Here is a 9,422-nt window from a genome sequence, read left to right as displayed (position 1 = left end):
TGATTCCAAATTGTTGGTGGATATTATTCGAGGCAAAGCCCGTAGTTCGTGGCATCAAATCGATGAAATCATGTGCTTGATTGACCAGATTAATGATTTTCACATACAACATACCCTTATGGTATGTTTGGTTGCCGAAAAAGGGATGGAAAAGGAAGAATCTTTAAAGAATATCCGATTTTTTTATTGTTTGTTTTGAAAGAAAAACTAAGATGGAAAGAGAAAGACTTGGGACGGGATTTCCCAAAAACCAATACGCGGGGTCACATCAAAATGGTAAGACCCTGCTGAAAAAGGAAAATAGAGGTCTTTGTGAGAAAATTTTGTCAAGCCAACAACCTAGAGAACATCGCCTTCTTATCCGACGCTATCTAACGGTCATCTCACTGGCACCATCTCTGGTGATTTTTTCAAAAGGTAAGCTCAGATTTGGCATCCTCTCGTGATTTCTGCCCATTTTTGTACCATAATTGTCTACTTTCATTGAATGAATCTCCCTTCAAATTTCGCCTTCGTCTACCACCATCCCTAGTCTTCTGGACCTGTTTCCATTCACAGAAAAATGGTAGATCTATTGTTATAGGCGTTGTTCTTCCATATTGACAGCCATTTCCATTCAATTTAACGCATGAACTCTAAATCTGGCTTTTGACGTCTATCTCTTCCTACAAAATTTTCTCATCAACCAAACACTAGAAGCATATTTTGTAGGATAATAGGTCTCAGCAAATAAACACAAGATACCAAAAATGAGAAAATAAATTTTCCTTTTATCATCCCATCCCTTCTCATCCCACTATTTCTCGGCAACCAAATGGACCATTAGAGAAGGGGATTCGGTGGTTGATTCTCTTGTTAAACTTGTGGTGTTGGAGGAAACAAGTTCCATCTTTGGTCATGTTTCATACATTCAATGAACAGTTAGAGCTCTTATTTTTGATGATTTATTGTACCTGTCGAAACTTAGAGTCGGCTAATGGGTGAAGGGTTGAGTGTCAGGGTGTGATTTGTACCTTGGGTTTTGGAACAAGGCAGGCTACAACTTCCCCTGTTTCTCTCGTAGTTGAATTTTTTTAATAAAATTTATGGTGGATGCCCCTCCACTTGGAGTAAAGTTTAGGGTTAAAAAAATTGTAAGTTCAATTAGACTTACAAACTACTCGACCCGGATATTGCGAATCTCAAACTTAATTATCTTCTAGTCTTGAGTTAAAGTACTTGGTGAGACAAGCTCAGATAGCTCATGAATAACATAGATCACTTACATTTCTATCTCCAACCAAATAGAAAATTCAAAGTTGAACTCATATTAAATGCCTATGAGGTGTTGATGTGGTGGCATTTATACTTAAGGCTGCATTTGGAAACGATGCAAATAAGTGTGAATGCAAATATGTATAGTGTAAAATGGTTCATATAAATTGTAAAGTTGGGTTAATTTTGTATTGACAAATTTACCTTCTTACCAAACAGACTTTTAGCTCTAATGGATGCAAACACGAACTCCGATAAAACATGTTTTTTTTTTTAATCAAAAGCCCACTTGAATGCAAATTTACTTCTTTTTTATTGATGTACTTTTACATCTTATTATCAATGTACATTGGTCTATCATTTGTCAATGCATAAATGTAATGTTGCCAAATATTGGCAAAAGTGAACCAGAGTGCAAATTTACCCTGAACCGGGATTTACACTCTATTTGCATCATTTTCAAACACAGCCTAAAAACACTAAGGCCCTGTTCGCTTTTCGATAAGTTACTTACCCGGGTAAATGCAATTACTTGGGTAAGTGCATTTACCCATGTTCTTTTATTTCTCATGTAAATAAGGCAATGACCATTTTAGGCATAAAAATCCATTATTAAAATGAGCATTTTTGTCCCATTAAAGTGTTGGCAACTTTCCCCCTTGGTGGGAAAGTTATTTACCCACCTAAGAGATGGGTATTAGTTACCCGGGTAAGTGGTACCCAGGAATATAAACTTCTCCTGGTCCCCACATAAATCTAAAAAAAGAACAAGGGATTTCCCCCTCTCAAAATCTGAAAAAAAAATGTCCCCTAATAGTACAAAACAGCCCTAGAGGACCTAAGGCTGTATTTGGTTTGAAGGGAAAGGAATGGAACATTAGCCTAAAGGAAAGTTGCCTCTAATGGGGTTCTATTCAATCTACAGCGGGGAAGATTTCCGGGTCACTTAAGGAAAGCTAACTAACTACCAACAACAAACTTACTTCCTAGTTAGACCAGCGGAAGGCCCATATTTATTCTAGACACCATGGGCTGGACCTTGTTTATTTTGATAATGCGTGTTTGCTATTCTGGACCTGTTAAGAAAATTGACTAGCTTTTTTTGCAAGATAAACAAAAATTATATTACTGAGAGCAGCAGGATACAAAGTTCTGGATTACAGGGATATCAGTAGGGAAATAGGAAGTCAAAAACCTTTCCTGCGGATTATTGCAGGAATATTGTACTTCCTATTTATATATACAAACTTAATAGAACTGAGGTGGGAAAATAAGTTTAAAGTAACAAAAAGAAGATGAGAAGTATTCCAATGTAATGTTGCTTGTTGTTGTAGTGCTTGGATTACTACTTGAGAGTCAGAACAGACAATAAGATGAATCTTTCCCAGTTGGTGCGGTCAGACCTGATCTGGGTCAGGGGAAATGCATGCGGTTCATACATGGTCCAAATTCCGTCCGGATTCAAAATATATGATCCTGGATGGGGAGTGCAGCGAGTATCATATCTCATCCATTCCATCTCATGCCCAACCTCCTCCACACCCTTAACAAGGTATTGTGTTAGTGAGGTAGGTTTAAATGGATCCAGAGCCTAGCCCATACTACTCATTTGAATATGAAATCATATTTTGGGCTTTTGCCACATTGTATAAGGATTAAGGAATATGAGGCTCGCCATGATCTCCCCTGGCCCAAGTACCGGACCTGATAATAAGCCCATTAATTTCAGCTATTGGAATCGAAAGCTATATGAGATGAGTGAGTCCCCCTTTTGTCAATCTCTTATATATTAAGTTGTGTTTGATTTGAAAGAAATGATAAAAAAAAAGGTGAAGCAAAGAAGGAAAAGTGAAAAACTCATATATAAAATTTGGATTCAGTCCTCATAACACCGTGCTTACACTATCTTCACAATTACTTGCAGCTGTGTATTGGGATTATCTGCTGCCCATGGATATAAATATACAAAACACTGTGAACATGGTCTTGTGAGAACTGAATCTGATCTCACCGTTAACTTTGGCCTATACTGTTGAGAGCATTTTTTGGCTGAACATGTTCATCAACTGTCTAATTTACGCACATGGCCAAGTTTATTTTTAAAAAGAAATAAGGTGCAATTACTCTTTTACCCCAGCCTCTCTAACATGGCATTTCTAAAATTGTTTTCAACAGAGGCCCCAAAGTTTTTCCCCATACAAGGTTCAACTATGCATAATGAACCTTGCCACCGATAAAAGCTACGTGATTCCTTACTGAACTACTGCGTGTCCATCTAAGAGAGATAAGGCCATCGATGGATGGTTCTGCTCCAGAGAGGAAAACGACGAAAATCACTAATGCATCAACTAGCAGAGGGCACCGGGCCCACAGCTTGATGCGGGCCCAGGCCCCTCTATTTACACGTGATTAGACCTGTTCATGGCCATACACTTAGCCCAAGCCTGAATCCGGTCCCGACCATTAAGTCTAGTTCTTGAACTCGAGTTTGGTCAAAATTTTGAAAATAGAATTTTTTTTATTCAATAAAAAAATGTTTTATTTATATTAAAAATCTTCAAAACTTAAATATAATAAATATCTCACTATTACTTGAAAAAAAAGAGAAGAAGAACTAAGAATGACAATGCTGGAATAACTCAAATATAATAAATATCTTATCCCCATTCTCGTCCCTGTCCCCATTAACAAGGGCAAAGTTATCCCCATCCCCGTCCCCACGGGGATCTCCATCGTCGCGGGGATGCGGGTGATCCCCATTCCCTGTAATTTTTTATAATGTTAACCATTTTGTTTTTATTTTTTATTTTATTTTAAAAAATAAAAATAAAATAATTAAAATTTACAATCTATTAAAAAAGATTCAAACATATTCAATCATATTTTTTAAATATTAATATATAGATGTATGTGTACATATATAACATATGCATACATATATACATATATATTAGCAGAGATCGAGGTCCCCACGGGATGGGTAATGCTCTTCCCATTCCCATCCCGTCCCCCGCTAATACGAAAGAAAACTTCCCCATCCCCATCCCACAAGAATCAGGAAAATAGAAAAAATTACCATTCCTAAAAAAATGAAGAAAAACTATTATATATACATTTTTTATTAAATAATATATTGTTATTATTTAATATAATATCAAGTTGGGCTTAAACGAAGCTTTTTAAAAAAAAATCTGAACTCATAAGCATAAATTTATGATCAAGCCCGATTTATAACGTGGGGAGCCGATGCCCCATAGTACATTCCGACCTTCTATTGGAAATATTTTCCGATGACAATTACTTCTCATCATTTTCCGTACTTATCATCGGGAGACGTTTCCACTACAGGGTCGGGATGTGATATGGGGCAATGCGAGGCGCTGATGTTAACTCCGAAGAAAGCCCATAGATAATGTGAGATTTGGAGGTGACGTGAGAAATGACATATAAAACGATTACTATTAGGAAACTTATCCAAAAAAAGAAGATAATTAGGGAGGGTAGGGTTAGAATTGACATTTTCCAAATTTATGACGTCATCTAAGTTGTCTCCTTTTATTCTCACCCGTGCATTTCTTAATCCCCGGTGGATGAACGTCCCCCGCAAAGATGCTGACCCAACACGGTTCCTACACGTCGAGCGTAGTGGGGTCCGTAACGTTCAAAACCCGAACCGAGACCATCTTATTATTGGATGTTACGAACGGGTAGGAACTAGAAACCGGAAGAAAGGAAGAGTTGGGTTGGAACTTGGAAGCTTGGAGATTTATACTTAAATAGCTTTTCCATTTCTTTCGTTTGTTGGATAAGACGGATCCCTTTCTCGGTCCAACGGAATCTAGGGTTTACCGTTTCGACCGGAGAGAAAATGGTGAGGAGTTTGAATCTCTTCGAAATTTTGTTTCTGTTCCTATTATTTTGTTCGGACCGCATCTTCGTGATTGCCATTTTCGGTTTTGTATCTTCTGATGTGAGGGCTTTTAATTTTGCTATTGCCACGATGAATTTGGTGCTTTTTTATTTAATTTTCTAATTTTCATTGAGTTTTAATTCCCATATTTCTTCCTCTTTCTTCTTAATTTCTTTGTATTCTTTTGTTCAGGTTTTGGAGGGATCCAATGTTTTGTTATATTCCTTTTGTAATCGAAGTCTATCCTTAATTGTTGTTTTCTTTTCCTGTTTCTGATCTTTCAGTATTTTTTTCCATTTCTGTTGACCTCGGCATTGAAATTATTCATGAGTGTTACGTCTGTAAGTATGAGTCGGTGTCTGGACCAGTTCTAGTAATATTTCTGCTATGTAATGGTATGTTCTTTTTGTAAAAGAAGGCATTTTTCTTCTTGAGAAGCTTTGATTTTTCGCTTTTCATTCTTTTCATTTTCACACTTCAGATGGTTCTCTCTTTTCTTTTCTTGGCTGAAATGGATGAACTCTTATTGATACTGTATTTTTTTTTAATTGAAAACTTGTTTTTTATTCGTTTCAACTAAGGAAGTAGTTCTATTATTATATATTTTTCGGTACTTTTATAATCGACCTGTAATTTCTGCTCTGATTAAATAATGAAGCATGTGTTTATATTTTGATTTAAAAAACTCTGTTTCTTCTCTTACCCAGGTTTGGGATTGAAGTGCAGAGGATTCCGCAAACGAAGGGAGATAACATTTCTATTTGCGATTGGTAAGTTCGTGCCTTTTCCTTCATTTAGGATTTAGCCATCGTGGCTGGGCATGAGATGATGAGACTCGCATTTGCCTTGTCCTAATATTTTAATTTCTTCTTTTATCCCCTTGACCTTACGTGAAAAATGAATTGATTTACATTCTTTTGCAAGAACTGATTGAATTTATTTATATCAAATATTAAAATTCTTTCCTTAACTAGTGTCCTAAAAATCTTCACATGGATCGTATGACTTTAGGATGTGATACATGGAATGTTAAAAGTTCAGATTGTGATCTTAAGATACTAACAGAATGCACCAAATTGGAATGTTAGTGCTACAATACAAACCCTGCTTTCTTGTTTTCTTTTTCTGGTAATTCGATATGATGAATTCATTGTCTCCTCAAAATAGTAAAAGGCAAAAAGGTCTTTTGATAATTGATAGTTAAAATTTTGTTTGTGTTAGAGAAAACTATAACATATCACGATTACTGGCAAGGAATTGCAAATACATACATATGGTCGCCAAATATTATATTGGTTAGAATGCATCTGTGGAAAGGATTAACTTTATAATGCAAAGCTCCACAAAGGAAGACTCAACATCTAAGTTCCATACTTTGTGTTGTAAATTATAAACAAAGATTACATGAAGATGGTATGGATACACACTTGGATGCATATTATGGCAAAACAAGTTGTGGCAATCAGAATGACACCTGAGACTGATCAAAATGAATCCGGAGCATGACCTTCCTAATCACATTCTATTCCTTTTCAACTGACTCAATTTGATCTATGGAACACACTCTTATGCCCCACATCAAACATTCCAGAGGTCTGAGAAGTGAGAAAATAGGGCGATTTAATGCTTTATACACTTAGTACTAGCAAGGTTTAAATCTTGAAATGATCACAGCAATTCATGGTCATTTTGATTAAAAAAGGGGCACTTCAAATAATACTCATATAATTTTTGTTTTGAATGCAGCACTTCTTCAAGTACTCAACCATAAAATCAAGTTACCTATTGATTTTTTTGGTGTTCAATTTTGTTCCTTGTTCTTGCAAAAAATAATAAATATCTGGCAGAGCAGCCATGTGGAACACATTACATGTTTATAATACCTAGAAACAAGGCTTAACGTTAGAAACTTCTGATTGTAATGTTTTCCTCCTCTTAAATAAATGCATGGTGTTCCCTTGTCAATTAGGGAAAAGAAGTGCAACCTGTTCTCTTATAGCACCTTGATATTTTTATGTATTTGGTCTTTTTATTTTTCAAGTCTGATTACACCTTTCAAAAGTATATGATACCGAAACCAGTTGTTTCTGAACCCACTGTTTTTGTTCCTTCAGGATCTAACCCAAGTAACTCATTGCTTTGGACCTCTCCAATGTTATAACCCCTCCGCGGGAACTGTGTTTCTGCTCTTTGCTTCTCATCTACCAATAGTGCAAGTTGAAGATGGTATATGAGGAGGTCCTAAAGGCTGTATTTCCCCTACTGGATGGGAAAGACCTGGCTTCCTGTATGCGGGTATGTCGGCAGTGGAGGGACATAGCCAGAGATGATTATTTCTGGAAATGCCTCTGTGTTAAGCGATGGCCTTCTATCTGCAAGAGACCTACCCCTCCCCCTCTGACCTACCAGAAGTTCTACCGAACCTTCTATAAACGCCATAGCCGCAGAATGCTCCTTCCCCCAAGGCTTTCCTTTGATGATTTGGAATTCTACATTGACATCTGGGCAGAAGAGAGGATAATTTTTTCAGAAGTGATCACTGGCCCTGTTCTTCGAACTGGAATCAAGACCTTGCCGGCTGGCATTTCTGAGATGCTGAAGTTTCACTTGGAGGGCCCAGAATACAAGATGACAGTCCCTGTGGAACCAAGGCTTACTGTACCTCTAAGCCAGACTGTCAGCGTTTCTGTACTTGTAGGCCGCAGGGATACCAACAAGGTTGCATGCATTATCAACAAAGCACTGTTTGATTACATTGATCGGACAGCATACAGAGCCCTCGCCTTTGATTATCTAGACTTCTCGCCAATTTATCCGTTTGTCTCAGGTATTCGAGCTTGGATATCCTTGCTGTTCATGGAAGATGGTAAGGATGGGGTCATTGATGTCTTCGGTATTGAGATGGATTTCTGTGACGCTGCAAACTCAGAGGAAGAAGTTCTGTGGCTCTTGGATATGCTTGATTGGAAGTGAGATTTAATCGTTCATGTGTATCTATTTCTGTCTAGTGTTGCGGGGCTGTGCAATGTGAACAGTTTACCATGTCAATATCTTGTTCAATTGAGGACTTTGTATATATATATCCTATTTATTGCAAATCTCCCTCTCTTTCTCTCTCTGGCAGGCTTGCTTACTCGTAGGCATGTGGTGTACCATTGGGTTCTACTAGGGTGTGGTTGAAATCACATGGTTGAACCACACCATACTTCCTTAGGTGTGTTCTGCACTGAATCCGGATTTTGCTTCTTACAAAATGCACCTCACACTAATCTCATAGTGCTTTCAGCCGTGCATAGAGAACAGCTCCTGTACTTGATTCTGTCATTCATGAGAAGATGTTTTCAATGCAGGGTTGCCAATGTTCTGTGAAGTTGGTGTGAGGCGCACTTTATGAGAAGTAAATTCGATGTTGTGGATATAATTGTTAATAAAATTCTAAACAAAAATATTTTAATTTCTTACTATATTATTACATAGAGATTATCTATAAAATCATGTGTAGTAGTCCACACTAAGAACATCAGGTGCAGATAATTTACTCAGTATTCGATATTCTCCCCCTCAAAACTCCATGTAGTGTTTTGACAATTTTCTTATTGTTTTCCAGCGGATAGAAAATTGGTTGGATTGACAACAGTGAAGTTGATATTGGATCAAATTATTGCAGCGCATAAAACAATCAATACATAACAGCATTATACAGTCTATATATATTAACACAGCAGAAGTTTTCTCTTTTTTTCTCCTTTTTATTTTTTTATTCCATATCATTGTTGAAACAACCAATGACATGTTTTTCTTTTCCATAAATAATTACCTAAAATCTCTCTCTACCATACGTTCTCAATAGCCTAAATAATATCCGCTCTTAAAATTTCTCCTAAATATCTTCCCCACTTTTTCCTAAATTATATTTAATTCTTATTTATCTCATGAATTATCTCTAATTCTTATTTATATCCTAAATTGTCTCTAATTTAGTAGAGAGTGTATCTCCTAAATTATTTCTAATTTAGTAGAGAGTGTATCTCCTAAATTATTTCTAATTCGTATTTATCCTCTCCCCCACTTTTTATCTATATCTATCTAAAGAAGGTTTGAATTAAAAATTTTTAAAATTATTTAAATATTCTAACAAAATTATATAATAACTTTAAAATATTTATTAAAAATAAAAAATATAATTACAATAGATTTAATAATATTCATATTATTAATAATTTTTTATTTTTACAAAATTCATCACAAAATTATGTAC

The 9,422-nt window shown here is 36.2% G+C and overlaps 1 protein-coding gene across 3 annotated transcripts; it reads left to right on the top strand.

The window, feature by feature from the left end:
• The first annotated feature begins 4,960 nt into the window (after window positions 1-4,960).
• Window positions 4,961-8,280, top strand: LOC104597976 (F-box protein At5g39250-like). 3 transcript variants are annotated; one of them, XM_010259800.3, is made up of 3 exons: window positions 4,961-5,125; window positions 5,872-5,934; window positions 7,279-8,280. In XM_010259800.3, the coding sequence occupies exon 3, from the start codon at window positions 7,388-7,390 to the stop codon at window positions 8,135-8,137; it is 750 nt and encodes a 249-aa protein (XP_010258102.1). In that variant the 5' UTR covers window positions 4,961-5,125; window positions 5,872-5,934; window positions 7,279-7,387; the 3' UTR covers window positions 8,138-8,280. The 3 variants fall into 3 exon arrangements, with proteins under 3 accessions (XP_010258102.1, XP_010258104.1, XP_010258103.1); XM_010259802.3 differs by lacking the exon at window positions 4,961-5,125 and adding an exon at window positions 5,173-5,224; XM_010259801.3 differs by lacking the exon at window positions 4,961-5,125 and adding an exon at window positions 5,238-5,559.
• The last annotated feature ends 1,142 nt before the right edge of the window (window positions 8,281-9,422 follow it).

Source organism: Nelumbo nucifera, chromosome 4 (genome assembly GCF_055504915.1).
Source record: "Nelumbo nucifera cultivar China Antique chromosome 4, China Antique-T2T, whole genome shotgun sequence".
Taxonomy (NCBI): Eukaryota; Viridiplantae; Streptophyta; class Magnoliopsida; order Proteales; family Nelumbonaceae; genus Nelumbo; species Nelumbo nucifera.
The sequence above is the reverse complement of the archived record's forward strand: the minus strand, read 5'-3'. Positions and strand labels throughout refer to the sequence as shown.